At 43.2% G+C, this 18,622-nt stretch overlaps 1 protein-coding gene across 8 annotated transcripts in view; it reads left to right on the top strand.

Annotated features, from left to right (window-relative positions):
- The window catches only part of hdac4 (histone deacetylase 4), a 212,618-nt gene that overhangs the window by 156,074 nt on the left and 37,922 nt on the right, over positions 1-18,622 (top strand). For 7 of the 8 annotated variants that reach the window (XM_037789081.1, XM_037789082.1, XM_037789084.1 and 4 more), the window contains 5 exons: positions 6,692-6,934; positions 9,451-9,637; positions 10,566-10,699; positions 13,441-13,543; positions 16,800-16,846. In XM_037789081.1, the coding sequence (XP_037645009.1) occupies positions 6,692-6,934; positions 9,451-9,637; positions 10,566-10,699; positions 13,441-13,543; positions 16,800-16,846 (714 nt within the window). The remainder of the gene's footprint in view (positions 1-6,691; positions 6,935-9,450; positions 9,638-10,565; positions 10,700-13,440; positions 13,544-16,799; positions 16,847-18,622) is intronic. The other variant, XM_037789078.1, reaches the window with a different exon arrangement.

The following is an 18,622-nucleotide window of genomic DNA, read 5'->3' as shown; positions in this document are numbered from 1 at the left end:
ACGCCCAGAAGTGTCCGGACTAAAGCAAAATAAGAAGGATAGAGAAAATCCAGGCAGAGTGCTGCAGGAATCACACAACAACATTTCTAAAATGGTACAGTGTATGCCCAGCTTTAGAATGCACTGAACACTGTTAATCTTTGAGGAATATTTGAGAAATCATAAAAGAGTACCTTTAATTATTGTGGACCTATGCTTTAAATTCATTGTGCATGTGTGAAACAGGATTTATTCTGTAATTCAGTCTATCAAATCACAGACCACTCAAAGTAGATCCAAGTTAATTAAGACGTTTACGGCAGTTGGATAATAACCACTTGATACTTTAGTGTCAGCACAGATCTGCACACTAATGCACTAACTAATGCAGACATCTTAAAACAAGTAAATATGTTTGCTTCCTTTATAGTTCCCTGATAGCACCGGGTTTATATCTGAAACATTGCCAAATAGGCTCTTTTGCTTTTCGCTTCGACACCAAATCCTCCGCCATCGTCTTGTCTGTCAACTCTCTCTCGTCCCGTGTGTGTGAAGTCTGACTCCTGCTACTCTGAGCTGGGACTCCGTACGGAGCAGACACTTTCACTTTCAGTTTGTAGCGTCCGTCGTCCGACTATGTATTGACCACACGGCGCTGATACGCCAAAATGAACTACATGGGTTTTATTTCTTTAAAAAAAGCAAAACGACGGTGGGGGCGGTGGGTAAGTTATGTAATCAATGTCTGCCCAAACATCATGTAACACCGACTGCCGCGGCAAGCCTATTGGGTAGCCCATTTTTTACTCAAGGGAAGCAGGTACCGGGCTTGGACCTGCCGGCCAGCTGAGGCCTTTCTGTGTAGAGTTTGTGTCCCTCCCCCCCCTCCGTGTTAGCGTGGTGTTTCCTCTATAGCTGCTTTGGTTTCCCCCCAGTTTGCCTTTAGGTGTGAAAACTGTATGTTTGTCTATACAGTGTGCCAGCCCTGTGATAGACTGGCAACCTGTTCAGAGTGTATCTGAACTCTTACCTTATCATTTTCCTATCATTTGACTGCATATAGGCAAGAAACATTTCCTTCGATGCACAGGTCAGAATTATTAACTATAAAGTTCACTGTTTAATTTAAAGGCACCCAGACAATGTTTCGCAAGTTGTAAGTGTTCAATTAGCTCCAGTGACAAGTTGAAGTTGTTGCTGTGGAGAGACAGAGAGGATGGTGGTTATTCAGTTAACTGGGGCCATGCGGCTTTCTGTACAGCTTGAAAAGGTCAACCATTTCTCAGTGTTGTAACTTGTCATCGTCAAGTATGAAGCTCCACACTCCAAATATTACCTGGAATATGTAAGGAACTCATTTAAGTGTTAGCCAGATGCTGATGCAACAGATTTTAGCTCACTCAAAAAGTGTGCATCAAGAAAAGGCCTTGACAACGATAGTCTCTAAGTTGGGCACTATAACCTGTTTCATTTGGTGGTTTACCAGCGTTAATCCAAACCTTTGTATTCATTTCATCTGATTAAGCAAGAAGAAACTTGAGCGAGTGAGTTGTGTAATAGTGGCAGAGATTATGCACAGTCAAAGTATTGGCATTACACCCAACTCAAAGGCTGCTATTTATGGGTGTACTAACGGTAAAATCACCAACAGCTGCAAAAAAGGACAGTGGAATACAGATACTTAAATGCAGCCATCTCAAATACTTGTCTCTTTATTCCCTACTGTAGCAAATATCCAGTGGGAATCCTCTGGGTCTGAAAAGTGAAGCTGAAGTGCCTTAAACTTGCATTCTTTCTAACAGCCAGCAGGGGGCAACTCCTCTGGTTGCTAAAAGAAGTCTGATTGTATAGAAGTCTATGAGAAAATGAGCCTAATTCTCACTTGATTTATTACCTCAGTAAACATTGTAAACATGAGTTTATGGTCTCTTTCTCTAGTTTCAAGTCTTCTTCAATACAGCATGATGTTCATTTAGTAAATTATGGTCCCATTTAGAGTCAGATAGACCATAAAGCAGGCGTGGCTACCTTGTGATCGACACTACTTCTACTCTACTTCTTATATACAGAGACCATGACAAATCCGACATATGGCTGCTCTGGCTAAAATATTAAGTTGTTTTTTTTTTTTAATGCATTGTGTTTCCTCCTAATGTAATTGTACAATTCCACAGCTATTGGATTTGTATACCCAGTAGTCCCATTCTTACAAAATGCAATGTAAATAAATAACATGTCCCCAGCTAGCCATTGACTTTGTTTTCTCTTTACTGCCTCTCAGCACAATGGAAAATGTAGAGGTGCCCCCAAGAAACACTATTGATTGCTGCATAATAAAGTCAGGTTCTGAAAAACAATACACTTTCCATTTAACATGAGGAAGTACAATACTCCAGGCAGCAGCATGTCTCTGCCGAATGGTTGTAATACCAGTGTTTTATTATAGAGGTAAGGAGCGCCATGGCTGCCATTAAAGGGGCCAGATGTAAGAATCAGCAATCGCTGGTTTACAGTGACAGCTGTGGCCGTTAAGTCGACTTGTGCTTGCACTACATAGACGCGAGCGAGCATCGGTCAAAACAGTGAGGCGACACATCCGAGACTGAACTTGGTTGACAGGCATCATGTTGTTTAACGTTAGCAACATTAGCAGCTAAAACCACAATATCACTATATATATCACCTGCTTAGCAGTAATGTTAGCTCACCAAACGAAGGTCCCGCCATGAATCGAAGGCCCGGCCGATGTTGATCTAAGTGTTAACTTTTCCTGCTTCAGCCTCCCGAGCGTGGTCAGAAGTCTCAGGAGAGACACCGTAGTTTTGGTCTCCTGGGCCGGAGTCGATAACGTTACTCGCTCCGGAGTTAACCCCCATCACTCCACTCAGCAGCAGGAAACACAGTTTGTGTTGGAGTCTGAGTTGTGCCGGGGGCTGGTCGTTTGTTGGCGTTAGCGGACTCCATTTCTAACGGAATTTAGCTACGGTTGCACACTGGTAGCCCTGAAGCAGAGCTGAAAATAAAGGCACTCGCGAGCGCGCATTATGTCACACCTGTTGGATTTTCATGGAAAAACCGGCCCACATTCTTAACAATTAAAAGCAGTCTACAGGCCGATAGAGGAAACCCAGAAAGTCGCGGAAGGTCTCATTTTTTAGGTTTAGTGACAACCTGTTCACACATTGGCAATAAATTTTTTTATATATGTGTAAAAAGGGCTGTCAAAGTTAACGCGATAATAATGTGTTAACGCTAATTCATTTTAACGGCACTAATTTCTTTAGAGCATTAACACAATCGATCTTTTGGAGGTAGTAACGGGCTCAGTTTTAAGGCTAGTGTGAAGACATCATAGGAAACTAGAAAAACCTAAGGAATCCATTGTTACCAACTATGTCATAAGATACTAGCTTGTCCCGAAGGAGGCTAAATAACGCTCCAAACTTGCGCTAAATTTTGGCGGGGAAACACTGTCATGGCCCTTCAAAAGGGTTAAAATTGGTTCTATAGGTACCCACGAGTCTCCCCTTTACAGACATGCCCTCTTTATGATAATCACATGCAGTTTGGGGGCAAGTCATAGTCAAGTCAGCACACTGACACACTGACAGCTGTTGTTGCCTGTTGGGCTGCAGTTTGCCATGTTATGATTTGAGCATATGTTTTATACTAAATGCAGTACCTGTGAGGGTTTCTAATATCTGTCATTGTTTTGTGTTGTTCATTGATTTTCAGGAATAAATATATACATACATTTGCATAAAGCAGCGTATTTGCCCACTCCCATGTTGATAAGAGTATTAAATATTTGACAAATCTCCCTTTAAGGTACATTTTGATCAGAAAAAATAAATTGCGATTGACTATTTTAATCGATTGACAGCCCTAATTGCAATATATTTTGTTTATAGGCTACATACCTACAGACTATCAGACTAGGCACGCAAAGTGCATTATTATCATACTGTCAGAGATGCGCAAGTGTTTTAGTTCCGGTGCTCTGCACAGAGCTGACACCCACCTGCTCGCTCGCTCTCATTCCCGGATCGGATTGACAAATCTCCCTTTAAGGTACATGAACATATGTATGTACATGTAACAAATGTGTGATTAATTTGCGATTAATCACGATTAAATAACTTATCCGATTGACAGCTCGAGTAAAAACATACATGCAGTCCCTTTTAAATTTCATACTTACCATATGTACCACCATTGGACATCCACCACTTTATAAAACATAAATCAACCTTTCCTTGTTCACATTTTCTTTAACTTCAGTTTTGGCTTTAACGGTCGGACATGTTGGCAGCAAAGACAGGAAAGAAAGAATCTTGAAACAGTTCCAACCCAAGGCCTGCTGTTTCCCATTAATTACCAGAGACAGCTAAGGCAATACCGGGGTTTACTCTCTTACATCATTATTGTTATGGAAGTGTGTGAAAAAAGACGTACATAAAGTGACATGAGTCAACTAGCTTCAAGTGTTGGTATGTACCATCGCCTTCGCTTTCTCCACCTCCCGCTCTCACTCTGTCCTCCGACTGATTCAACAGGCTTATAGTGTCTGCCCCCCCTCATGGTTCATATCCCCGCAACTATTTCCTCTGTTTTAAAAGGAGGGTTGGAGGGAGAGAACGGGAGCAAAACAAGAGAGAGAAAGAAAGAGCGAGAATCAGTGCAGCAGGAGTGAATGAGTGTTTTGAGTTTGTTTGGAGAAGAGGGACTGGGATGAGGCAAGAGCCTGCTCTCTGACGTCAATGGACTGTTCCCTGGGCAATATGCCAGCCAAGTGTGTGTGTGTGTGTCTCCATGTGTGTGTGTGTGTGTGTGTGTGTGTGTGTGTTCCATGCACAAACAGCGGACCACTCCAATCATGACCTACGCATCAAGGATCAAGGTTGAGGTCTTTGACGACAGGGACGGGGGACAGCTGCCACAACAAGATTCCTACAATCGCCCCTCTACAATTCTTCCTCTCTTTCTCCCTCATGTCCTCTGCTCAGTTTTCTGCTCGTTGTGCGGGCCCGGGCATGGTGAAGTTAACTACCTGGATATGCATTTCAAATATAGTCATGGAGATCTTTAAATAAATAAATAACCTGGCAGAGTTCAGAGTACAGGTCCGGGTTATCTCCATGTGTACAAAAAGTACAAGTGCCTGGCTAATGTTAGCTTTTGTTCGGTTAACCTTGAGGTCTTTTACTTTGTTGTTTTGTACTCGAACTGATCAGTCAGCTATTTTTGGAATGAAAAACATCTTCAGTGGACCAACACTTATTAAAGTGGTGCAGGTTTTTATGGCATCATGCATTGCTGTCCTTGATGTTCTCTCAGTTATGATGGCAAGTCTTCCTTCCCCTCTTTTCTCATGTTGTTGAAGCTCTTTTTTCCTGATGATTACTCCTCTAAAGTCTGAGATATATTTGTGTAGACAACCGGCTCATACTTGCCAACCCGCCCGATTTTCCCGGGAGACTCTCGTTTTTCATTGCCCTCTCCTGGTTTCCTCCAAATCAAGGGTTACCATTTAGCCCGACGACCTATCCTAACCTTAAAGGTCCCATATTGTTAAAAGTAAGATTTTCATGTCTTTTATATTATAAAGCAGGTTTAAGTGCGATATACTGTAAATACTGTTCAACTATTAAAACGCTCAATATACGGAGAAATACACACTGCCCGTATTCAGACATTGTGCGTTTGAAACAAGCCGTTTGGATTTCTGTCCATTTGTGATGTCACAAATGTACAATATTTAGACCATTACACAGTTTTAAACATTCTAAATCTGTCCCAGTTTATTTCCTGTTGCAGTGTATGTAAATAACATCAGCTGACAGGAAGTAAACATGGACCCAAGCTGTTGCCTAGCAACGCAATTCCGTTGCAATTCCGTTGAAATGCACTAAAACGGAGCGTTTCAGACAGAGGGTACATACAGGTATATTCAGGCAGACAGTATGAGAAAAATAATGTGTTTTTTGAACATTACAGCATGTTAACATGTTCTAGTAGAAACCAAAAAATACAAGTATGAACTTGAAAATTAGCGTAATATGGGACCTTTAACCATTCGAGGTCACCTCAACCCTCTCGTGAGAGTTTCGCAAGTGTATGGTTACCATCTAGACACGAACGGTTATATTACCGGATATATTGTTAATCCTGAAAAGTGACAGCGGCACCATGGTAGATGGTACGTAAGGCCCCAAAATCAGGCATGTCAGGTCACATCACCATACTGCCACTACACTTGCCCCTACCGTTCATCTGCGTATGGCATCTTGCAATTTCTGAGGACGTGCACAACCAACGTTCCAAACAGACACAGGACCCGCAAGGCAGCCATCACGCCAACGTGTAGTTAAAAGCAAGTATATCTCCGGCTTAAAACATTAGAACAATCATGAAGTTAGGATTTATAGTAGGGTGGTTGTATTAGACTGCATCAGTTTTAGCTAGCCACACACTTCTGAAACCAAAACTACCCCCTTGACAGTCACTGGTTCCTTGTTTGAGCTTCTTATCGCCCCTGTATTCCATACCAACATCCCTTCATTTCTCAATATTGACATGACATTTTTATCTGAGAGTGTTCCATGGTTTTGTTTATTTTAAGCACGCATGACCCAATGGAAACCGGACCCCCCAATCATAGCAATGCTCTGTAAAACCTCTCACCTCCAACTTTTCTCTTTTCGTCTTCTAGATCATGTCCAAGCCCGGTGATCAGGTCTCGGCCGCAAGCTCCAGCGCCTCCGGGCCAGCCCGGCAGCACCAGAGTCACCCGGAGGAGACGGAAGAAGAACTCAGGGAGCACCAGGGGCTCTGCCTTTCATCCTCGATGTTGGAGCAGGAGTTGGGACATCTGCGAGGGCTGGTCATCAAGCAGGAGCCCCAGGACCCCCAAGACCAGGACAGACAAGTTGAGCAGGAATTCCTGTTCCGACAGGTAAGGATGCGGGGTGGGGCAGAAGAGAAGACGACTCAGGGCAGAGAAGCGGGAAGAGGAAAAATGCTACACAGATAGAAGACAGGGTGAGAAGAAAAGGAGGACAGTGAGATACAGAGTGAATGATGGGAATTAGAGACTGCCTGGGCGTGAAATTACAGTCAGTTAAAAGGCAGATTCCACAATCTGCTTTTCAGATATTCCAGAGTAAAAATAACAAAGAAGGAAGATGAAACTGATCTGCTTGCAAATTTCATGCATTCTAAGTTGCCATCAAATCCCATCTCAGTAACATTGGCCCTGATCAGACCTGGTATTAACATGAGTCCTCAGTGATCCGATCACAAGTGGACAGCTTTAAAAACGTCTGTTCACACCTGGCATTAGAATGCTTTTCCACATGCATCTCCAATGACCACATGTGATCGGATCTCACTTCCCTGCTCTATATGCAAATAAATAGGTAGTAAACACACGGCTAGTACAGCAGACGCTGTGACGTAATATTACATGAATGTCAGTCGTAATATCCTACATATATATCCCACAATATCCTTCATATTCGTGAATAGAACCCATTTTCATTCACATATCTGGAGGTCAGAGGTCAAGGGACCCTTTTGAAAATGATCATGCCAGTTTTTTCTCGCCAAAATTTAGCGCAAGTTTGCAGCATTATTTATCCTCCTTCGTGATGAGCTAGTATGACATGGTTGGCACCGATGGATTCATTAGGTTTTTCTAGTTTCATATCCTACCAGGATCTATCTCTTGCTTTAAAACTGAGCTTGCTACAACCTAAAAATCGCAAGTTTTGTTAATGCGTCTATTCAGTGGGACGTGAGTTGAGTAGGCGGTCCTTAATGTGGCCCCGGACACATTCACGTACACAACTGCTAAAACAATGTGGTCATATGTGGCCCGGACCACCTCTGAATGTGTACTGAAAGATCCGATCTCAATGCGTCCTCTATGAGTGCGTTCACACCTGTCCACTTGAGATCAGATCACTTGGGGGACGCATGTTAATACCAGGTCTGAACAGCAGGGCCATTATCTCATCATGTGTATGCATTCAAAGTGAATATCATTAGATGTTATGGAGGAGTCTTTTTCACCAGTTTGCCTACATGGATGATCTGACAGCAGTGACAGATGGAGCTAATAGTGACTGACTGAAACATTGCACTCCAACATTCTTCCTGACTGTCTGTCCAGCCCACTCTCCGGCATATTTTAAGTTTTTAAGTCACGCAGAACGTACTTATACACACACACACACACACACACACACACACACACACACACACCACACATGTTCTCTACTAATGCAGAGTAGTGTGTTTTTTTTATGAATGGCTTAAGGCTTGTGTACCTCCTCCATGCTACTCCCTAGCACGACTCCACATGGACAATAGTGTGCTTTCAAAATTCATACTGTTCACCCACACAGAAACCCTCAGTGAGTCTTCAATTTGTCCATGGACGTATATTCTCTCTGTCTCTGTATTGCACACACACACACATGCACACGCACACACACACACACACAGTCAGGACACCATGTCCTCATCCGTCTAGCCCATCCCTGCTGTCCGCTCAGCCAAATTCAATCAGGCACTCCCCTCACTGTCGCCATGGCGCCCAATGTAAGCAGACACGCCCATCAGAATTGAACAACAGGATTGCTCGGTGAGAGTCCTTTTGAGCGGAAAGATCAGATATTTAAGTCAGGTACATACTTGGGTGCTCACAGGAGACACTTTCAGATGAAATCATTAACAAGCACATGTTCCGGAAAACCTATTTCTATCTTTTAAAGGCAGTTTGATGGCTCTTTATTTGTCTATAATTAGATCATTATTAGTTCTAGGCTGCACCCTTTAATAAGTCTCACAAAGAGGATAATCATCATGTGAAGTCAAGTTGAGAATAGAGTGCTTTTAGATTGATAGTGTGCATTGTCCTTGTCAAACGTATAGTCTTTTCAAGTGTAAGACCTCCTAGTCATATTTGACAGATTTCCCTGCATTGCCACCATATTTGTGTGGTTTTGTCATGCGAGCTGCACAGAATGGAAAACCCTTATGTCACAGTGTAACACAATATCAACTCTTTGGAGTGCAGCCTATGTTGTGTATCACAGCAGCTTGGTATTTGCAATAATCTAGTGCCATCTTCTGGCATGAGAAAGATACTGCAGTCCACCAGTCATACAGAACATGTCACTGAGGGGGACCAGATCCAGACAAACCAAATGTAGGACAAAGAGTATGTCTGTGTGGGACAATGTGGGACACGTTACCAATGCTGACAAGTAGTCTGACATTTTGTTATAATTTATATCTAACTAAAAAAAAAAAAACATTTCTATTCTTCCCTTTCCCTCAAACGGACAAGGAAAGAAATGCTTTGCTGTAGCTCATAAACCTGGTCACCCTAATGTCACTCTGTGTGTGTGTGTGTGTGTGTGTGTGTGTGTGTGTGTGTGTGTGTGTGTGTGTGTGTGTGAGCAGCAGGCTCTGCTGTTAGAGCAGCAGCGGATCCACCAGCTGAGGAACTACCAAGCCTCCATGGAAGCAGCCGGGTTGTCGATCAGCTTTGCCGGACACCGCCCCCTGTCCAGGGCTCAGTCGTCTCCAGCCTCCGCCTCCTTCCCCATGGTGGTGCAGGAGCCGCCGGCCAAGCCTCGATTCACTACAGGTCTGTTGAATGAGAATTACAATTAAAGCTACAAAGAAGCGATGAACGGGCCCTCGCACTTTCCCCGCGATGGTCCTGACCAAATTTCAAGTCGATCTGATTAAATCTGTTGTTAAAGTACACGGCCTGTAAAACGCTATAAATGGGCGAAAATGGCACATTCAATTAAAAATGGCTGACTTCCTGTTGAATTTCGGGCATACCTCCAAGAGGCTTTTTTGTGTGTCTCCACATGTTACATCTGCCTACCAGATTTCATACATGTAGGTGAAACTTGAATGAGGGGCTCAATTTTTCTGATTTTGTAGGGGGCGCTAGCGAGCCATTTTGCCACACCCAAGCCCCAGACCTTTAAAATAATACATTTTACACCACGTCTGATAAGTGTGCAAAGTTTAACAACTTTTTGAGCACCTTAAGGCCCTCAAAAATATAATTCATTTGAGATAAGAAAAAGAATAATTCCTACAGTTTCAATAGACGTTGTCGGTGCTCGGGCCTTGACGATATGGGCCTTACACATACACACTGCAGCTTAAATTATGCTTTTTATTGATGTGTGTGTACTGCTCTTACGCTGAGGTCTTTCATAAAGTAGAGTGGCAAACAACAATCTAAAAACACACTTTAATCCTGCTGATTGCAGGTTGGAGGAAACCACACAGCATGATGAGCCGACATAGAGTGGCTGACAATATGTCCCACAACAAGTGTCATTTACTGTATGGAATCATCTCATCTCCACATGACCTCTTGTTTAGGTGCTATCACATCATGGGACTTCCAGTGTGATTATAGGAATCTTGTTGCGACGACCGTCCCTGCCCTCATCGTCAACGATATACATTACTCTGTGTGTGTGTGTGTGTGTGTGTGTGTGTGTGTGTGCGTGTGCGTGTGCGTGTGCGTGTGTGTGTGTATTTCCCAGGTCTGGTGTATGACTCTCTGATGCAGAAGCACCAGTGTATGTGTGGCAACACCACCAGTCATCCAGAGCATGCTGGCCGCATCCAGAGCATCTGGTCCCGACTACAGGAAACAGGCCTTAGGGGACACTGCGAGGTAAGGCCACTGTTACACTTGACCACAGAGGAACGGTCCAATGGATGCAACACTATGAGACATAGTCAAGTCAAGTCAAAGTTAAAGCATTTATTGTCATATTGTCATGTTCACAGTTAAATTCTTCCTTTGCCTTCTGCTCTGAGTGCCGTTTACAGGGAAACACAAAGTATAGGAAATAAGTACAGAAAGAAAGGGCCCTATGTACAATATATAACAAAAATAAAGATAGAGCAGAATGCTATGTACAATGTACAATAATAGAAAAATAAAACAGCATATAGAGCCCTATCTTACACCCAGGGCAAAGCAGCACATAACTCAGAGCACAACATAGCGCACAACGCACAGAAACAGCGCACAGCACAACGCAGAGTACAACATAGCGCACAACACACAGCACAACGCAGTGGAACTGTCATTACTAGTTTCAGAATGCCGCAGTTGTCATGTTCACGCCCAGCACTGACATTGTGTAAGTAGCAAGTGTACTTGCGCCCATCCTGGACTCCATCCTCTCATTTCAGTCACACATCAAATCCGTCACAAAATCCGCGCTCTACCACCTCAAAAGCATTTCCCGACTCCGGCCATCACTCTCCGACTCCGTGGCAGAGACCCTCCTCCATCACCTCCTGTCTGGACTACTGTAATGGAGTCCTGTCCGGGGTTCCCAGCAAAGACCTGGACCGGCTCCAGTATGTCCAGAGCTCAGCTGCCAGGGTTCTCCCCTGCACTAGGCCCTGGCAACACATCACCCCTACTCTCATCCATCTTCACTAGCTTCCAATCAAGTCCCGCATCAACTATAAACTCCTCCTTCTCACTTACAAATCCCTTCATGACCTTTGCCCCTCAGTACCTAACCGACCGCCCACACCCAGCTGAGAACTTTCGGCGACAGAGCTTTCAGTGTCATGGCCCCCGCTCTCTGGAACTCTCTCCCTCCTGAAATAAGAAATGCTTCATCCTTGGACACTTTCAAAAAACACCTCCAGCCCCACCTGTTCATCAAGGCCTCTGATCTCAGCTGACTCTTTCTACACATCACTCTTTTAATTAATTAACTACAGTTTTTCCTCTGTTTTATTTATTAGTATGATTTTTAATGCCCTCTTTGTAAAGCGTTCTTGGGTTTCTTGAAAGGCGCTATATAAGTCAAATTCATTATTATTTATTACTATTATCTGTGCGTCGATGGGAGTGTTGGTGATGGTCATAAAATGAGGTGTGGTCAGGTGCTTTGTTGGTGCATTGCTATCTTGAGGCAGCAGAAAGCGATTGCACCATTGACCAACAAAAACCTGGTCTAAAGTGTGGCGCAGTATTTTCCTGCTATTTAAGGGCACATTATTGAGATAGTAAGATGCGTCTACACAGGCGGGTTCACAACACGCGTCCACTCTGCTTGTTACAAACACTCCTCTTCCTCAGTTAAATACAGAGTCGCCTCTGTGGCGTCTCCTCTCTTCATCCCTCTGCGTGTGCGAGTGTAGACGTAGGCTACTTCAATGTTTGCAGGCCCTCTCACAGTAAACTGCGTTTTGAGGCTGATGGATCTGTGCGTTACGCACCGCCTCTCCGGCAGAGCCTGGGTGTAAGTCCGTGCGTAATGCATCTCCAGAGGATTACGCTAAACCGGTCCGAGCCCCCCTATGGGTTGCTTCGGACAGCAATACGGTTTTCATTATTTATCAATACATGTTTATCATATTTAGCCTCGTGATTATTATCATATGATGAATTTTGCAACATGTACCGGTTAAATAGGTTATCGGTGCATTTGCTCATATGCAGTCAGATGGAGTTGTTGATGGGACAGAGGATTGGGAGACGGTGGAGGCAGAGGGTCCACCGGCCAAGCACCACATACATTTTCTCATGCACTTTCACTTCGTGCACGAGCAGATCCCGTTTCCTCCGCAGAAAACGTCTCGCTTCTCCAATCTGATGAATCTGCCTTTTAAATAACAATGCCCCAATGTGCAGCAGCACCTAGCTTTTAAAGGGAATGAGAGATGACACTCTGATTGGTTTAATTCCTGTTACACCCAAAACACACCTCTGATTAACTAAGAGACTAAATACTACCCCTTTGCCCCTTGCGCCTTACTTTGCGCCCAGATTATGCGCCGTTTAACTAGCAGAAGTGGAGTTGGAGACGCGCTCAATGCACTTTACACCATGCGCTATAGATCGTTTAGACAGGGCCATAGAGTTTAATTAATACAATATTTCCATAACAATAGATTTGACTTGTGCTGTCCCGGAGCTACAGCGAGTCAAAAATTGTATTTGGTGCGATTCTGTCCGAATTGCAGCGTACTCATTCAGCACATAAAGTAACTGTCATGGTTTTATACATACAGTATGGCACATCACAAACATTTAGGCCTCTTTAAATTGCAAGAAGAGCTATGTCAGTGGTGTTTTTTTCTGCTGTGTACTCCCCCATTGTTTAAAAAAACAGCATTAAATTAAAATAAAAGGTTTAAAGGTTATTATTGTAAAACATGCCAGCATTCCACTGTGAAGTGCAGGTTGTTTAAATGACCAGAAGGGGGCAGTGTGTAGCCATTTTCACACTTGGCTTTATCACACATTTTGAGGTTATGGCTTGAAAACGAACCTGTTTCTCCTCCTAAATTCTCATTTACACATGCATTGAACCAAATAAATAATTGTGTCTCTTGTCTGTGTCTATCTGCGTCTCCTCCTCCTCTGTCCTGCTCTGTGACCAGTGTATCCGCGGCAGGAAGGCCTCGCTGGAGGAGTTACAGACAGTCCACTCTGAAGCCCACGTCCTGCTGTACGGAACCAACCCGCTGCGGCAGAAGCTAGACTGTAAGACAATACACAATAACACATTGATACACGCTCACAAATTCACACTCATTACAAATGTGAGCTGATCCAGCAGCTGCAGTATATCGATTTCTAGGCAAGCTGACTGCCAGCCATGCTGTTGTCCACCTAAATATCAGTCCTTCTTTTTTTTCCCGTAATAATATATTGGAAGTAACATCAGTTGTACAGAAACATACAAATAGAGCACTCAATGATTGTCTCTCCATATTTCCCCCAAAGCTCCCCTCCCACCCAACCCTCACCCATTGCTGATGCAAAAAGGATAAAGAACAATTTAAATTAAAAGAAATAAAAGTAATATAATTATAGGATGAATCACAAACTACAGATAAAATAGGCTAATAAACTTTACCATGGACAAATGGATAATTAACTGTTTACATAAATCAAACTTTATGATGTCATACATTTTAGTAGATGAGAGAAATACATCTTAAATGCCATGAGTCCATAAGTCTGCCCAAATACAGTACGTTCAAATAAAATCAAAACATATTCTACAAAAAAATACAAGTGGTCTTAATCATACGGAGACACTGTCAGTCGGTCAAAATGAGATAAGAGGGGCCGCCAGTTATAGTAAAAAATTCTGGGCTGATCCGCGAATGGCAGATTTAATTTATCCAGTTTAAGGAACAACATCGTATCCTCCATCAGGGATGATAGCGAAGGGGGTGCAGAGGACTTCTAAAGGAGAAATATCCTCCTGCGGAGCAAGAAGAGAAGTGAAAGCTATCCCTACACCATGTTGGACCTCCACCCCGATGACTTCAGAGATTATTCTATAACAGAAGGACCGGAAACGTATCAATTTAGGGCAGAACTAGAACACGTGTGTTACTGTAGGTCAGCTGGGGATTGTGCACAGCGGTCACATTTGTCATCTACCTATGGTTCCAATTTTGAAAGTTTTGAATTCGGGGAGATGAATTCTGCGTATAACCCTTAAACTAGATAATACCCAGACAGTCACTGGAGGAAGAGGAGTTGACAGGTGCAACAGCCCTCTCCCACCCACTGAGTCCTCCTTTTGAATGCCATGAATCTGCAGCATCTGTGAAAGGAGTCTGCTTTAATGCTTAAACCGTGCCATAACAAAAGGTCCAATCTAATAAAGTCCTGGAGGTGTTACGATAAGGTGAGGAACTGCTGAAGCTTGTTAACTAGAAAGTCGCACAGGCTGCTTTGTCACTTACGTCTGGCCTCTGTGGCTTTAGGTGCAGGTGTAGCCAAGGCAGTCTCTTGCAAAAAGCTAAGGGGCAAACCCCAGTGGTCATCTTAGCTTTCGTTCCAGTAGAGACATAAATTCCCCTCATTATTACTGCTTACACAGGAGAATTACCAGATAATCCCGTGGAAGGTTCAGCATAGGTTTGCATGCACACACACACAAAAGAAGAGTGTGGAAATGCAAACCGTTATAAACCCAGGACGGTGGCAACTAGTCAGGGGTTCAAGTATTCCTGTTCACTGTATTAAATATCTGGTTGTTTCTTGTTGTCGGACACATGTATTTTAACAAATTAGCGGGAGACTCGGACCCTTAACCTTGGTGATGCAAGTGCCACGCTCTCCCCATAGAGCTTCAGAGGTCTGCTGTCGTGCTCATGAAACTTTACACTAGTCCGGTTGTCAACACTGGACTGAGATTAGTTTAATGTTGTTGAAAATTGGAGCAGTTAAGTTTTTACATTGAAACATGTCTTGAAAAAAACCTACAGACAGAGTGAGCAGTCAGTCAGATTAAATTCAAGTTTTGTATACAGTTTGAACTATAGGGCTGTCAAAGTTAACACCATAATAACGCATTAACACAATCCATCTTTCGGAGGTTGTAGCGGACTCGGTTTTAAGAGTAGAGTGATGATACTGGTATCATATGAAACTTGACCTAAGGAATCCATCGGTACCAACCATGTCATGCTAGGTTGTTGAGAAGGACGTAAAATAGCGCTCCAAACTTACCCTAAATTTTGGCGAGGAAAAACCGTCATGGCCATTTGGCCATAAGTGAATGTAAATGGGTTCTATGGGTACCCACGAGTCTCCCCTTTACAGACATGCCCACTTTATGATAATCACATGCAGTTTGGGGCAAGTCATAGTCAAGTCAGCACACTGACACACTGACAGCTGTTGTTGCCTGTTGGGCTGCAGTTTGCCATGTTATGATTTGAGCATATTGTTTTATGCTAAATACAGTACCTGTGAGGGTTTCTGGACAATATCTGTCATTGTTTTGTGTTGTTAATTAATTTACAATAATAAATATGTACATACATTTGCATAAAGCAGCATATTTGTTACTCCCATGTTGATAAGAGTATTAAATATTTGACAAATCTCCCTTTAAGGTACATGAACAGATACAAAATGTGTGAATAATTTGTGACTATTAATCATAGACAATCATGCGATTAATCACGATTAAATAATTTATTCCATGACAGCTTGAGTAAAAACTTACATGCAGTCCTTTTAAATGTCATACTTACCATATGTAGGAGTTCAGTATCACAAACTATCCTTACAAATGTCCCACTGGTATGGTATGTTTAGTTTCATTGATCTACCCCGTTCACCATTGGACATCCACTACTTTATAAAACATGAATCAACCTTTCCCTGTTCACATTTGTTTTAACTTCAATTTTGGCTTTAACGGTTGGCAGCAAAGACAGGAGAGAAAGAATGTTGAAACGGTTCCAACCCGTGCCATGTTGATAAGAGTATTAAATACTTCACAAATCTCTCTTTAAGGTACATTTTAAACAGATAAAAAAATAAGCAATTAATTTGCGATTAATCATGGACAATCATGAGATTAATCGCGTTTAAATATTTGAATCAATTTACGGCCCTGGTTTGAACACAACAAAAATAAAGGTTTTGTCATTTAGAGGAAATTCCAACTAGTTTTCTGTTTATTTCCTGAAGTTCACTCATTTCCATTTCCTATGACAAAACCCATCTCTTTCTGGTCTAAAATCTTGATTCCCCCTGAAGAGAGGGAGAAGGTTTAATTGTCAGGGAAATGACATACTCTCTTTTTTTTCACCTTGCCCAATTAAAGCATGCCCCTGTGTGCTCTCGCTGTTAGATTAGGTCAGAAAGTCAAATGCTCAGTATCAGGGGGTCATGCGCTCATTTGTGCCTGTGAGTCCAGAAAGTTACCTCTTCACCTCTCTATTGACTCTTTTCTAATTCTCAATGTGTGTCTTTTCTGCCTCAGGTTCGGTGAGCCCCATGTTTGTGAGGTTGCCATGCGGAGGCGTAGGGGTAAGTCACTTGTTTTTTAGGTTCATGAAGTCGCGCTTGAGTCATTTTACAAATATTCTCTTGGTAATTAAGTATCGGTAATTTGCGTGCTTGATATAACTTGTAAATTGCCAGCGTTAGTCACGCTTATTCAGTGGAAAATTGTTGTAATAGACTGTTGGGTTTTTACAACATCGTGCTAATCTAATCAATACCCAACTGGCACTGCTCCGGCTCACTTTGTAATGAAACAAATAAGCGTAGTTTCAGCATCATCAAATAGCGCTATAATAACTGTGCTGCCCTTCGCCCACTCTCTTTCTCTCTCTCTCTCTCTCTCTCCGCCGCCCCCCCCCACCTCCCCGCCGCCTCAATAATGGTCCCATTTGTTCTTGTTCCACCAAACAAACACACACAATCTTAACACACTCGCACGCAAACACACACACACACACAAACGCCCCTCAAGGACCAGAGGCAACAAAAGCTGTTGCCTGCCTTTCCGCCGTGTTTGTAATTATAACCAGATGTTTGCAGCATACGAGCTGTGCGTGTGCGTGTGTGGGTGTGTGTGTGTGTGTGTGTGTGTGTGTTGGTATGGTTGGGGGGTATGTTTTTGTTTGTGTTAGCAGTGTGTGTTTGGGGATGTTTGTGTGCTAAGGCAATCATTTCGACGGTTGCTCAGAGTTGGAAGTGCTGTCTTTTTTAAATGGATATGTAAGAACAGTCTCACACCTGTATGCGTGCATGTGCATGTGCATGTGATTGTGCGCGTGTGTGTGTGTTGCTGTTGACTTTTTCACAATGTTGAGGATTTCCAAAAGGCCAGCCCCGACACCCAGCCAGCCCTTTTACTAACTCTTTCTACATCTCTAACTGTTTTACATGTCATCCATACCTCTCTCTCTCTCTCTGTCTGCCCTCCCTCGGGGCTCATGCGGCTGCTGCTGCTGCTGTGGGAACAAGAAGAACCCAAAGCTCTGCTCTGCTCTTTATAATGGCAAATGGGGCTAAATTGTTGTCTTCCTGTCATACACACACATATAAAGTCACACACACATTTACAGAGGAAGGGGGCTGAAATTAGGCTGTCAGCCTGTGGGGAACCATCATTCCGTCATACCAGCACGTTCCCGCTCTTTTTCTACCTCCGACACACAAACATCCCCCCCCCCCCACATCCCTTTCACTTTTTCCTGACTAACTTGCACTCCTGGCTTGAGGCGAAACTTTACATCAACATGGGAAATAATAAACCACCCAGTCTCCACATGCTGCTTTTAGAGCAGCATCTGTTTGTGCTCATTAACCTGACTTGTATATATGATTCAGTTTCCCATTCACTCACTCACTTGGCTCTTCATTCACTCGCTCGCTCAGTCACCAACTCGGCTACTACATAGTGTCTTCCACTTAAAGCAGCAGTGGGTGGAAATGGAGCAAATATTAATAAAAAAAAGTATTTTTTATAAAACGGTCACTATATCCTGACAGTAGAGCATGAGACAGGTAATCTGAAAAAAATCATGTTCCTCTGTGTCCTCCGGTGCTCCTAATGGCATCTGCAAGATTTCACAGACCGGAAGAAAACAACCAGTCAGAGCCGTGCTGGAGCCTTGCCATCTCTGAGCAGCTGTCAATCACTCGTGAACTCCGATCAAACGGTCAAACTAGGCAGCGCTGATCAAATATGAATCAATATTCTGTTACTGTAATTCCTATTTCTCTCCTCCCGGCTGTCTTGTTGAGATCAGTTGAAGAAATACCAAGCACCGCCCACCAGCCGGAGCACAGCCA

The sequence above is a fragment of the Sebastes umbrosus genome, chromosome 13, assembly GCF_015220745.1.
Source record: "Sebastes umbrosus isolate fSebUmb1 chromosome 13, fSebUmb1.pri, whole genome shotgun sequence".
NCBI lineage: Eukaryota > Metazoa > Chordata > Actinopteri > Perciformes > Sebastidae > Sebastes > Sebastes umbrosus.
The sequence above is the reverse complement of the archived record's forward strand: the minus strand, read 5'-3'. Positions and strand labels throughout refer to the sequence as shown.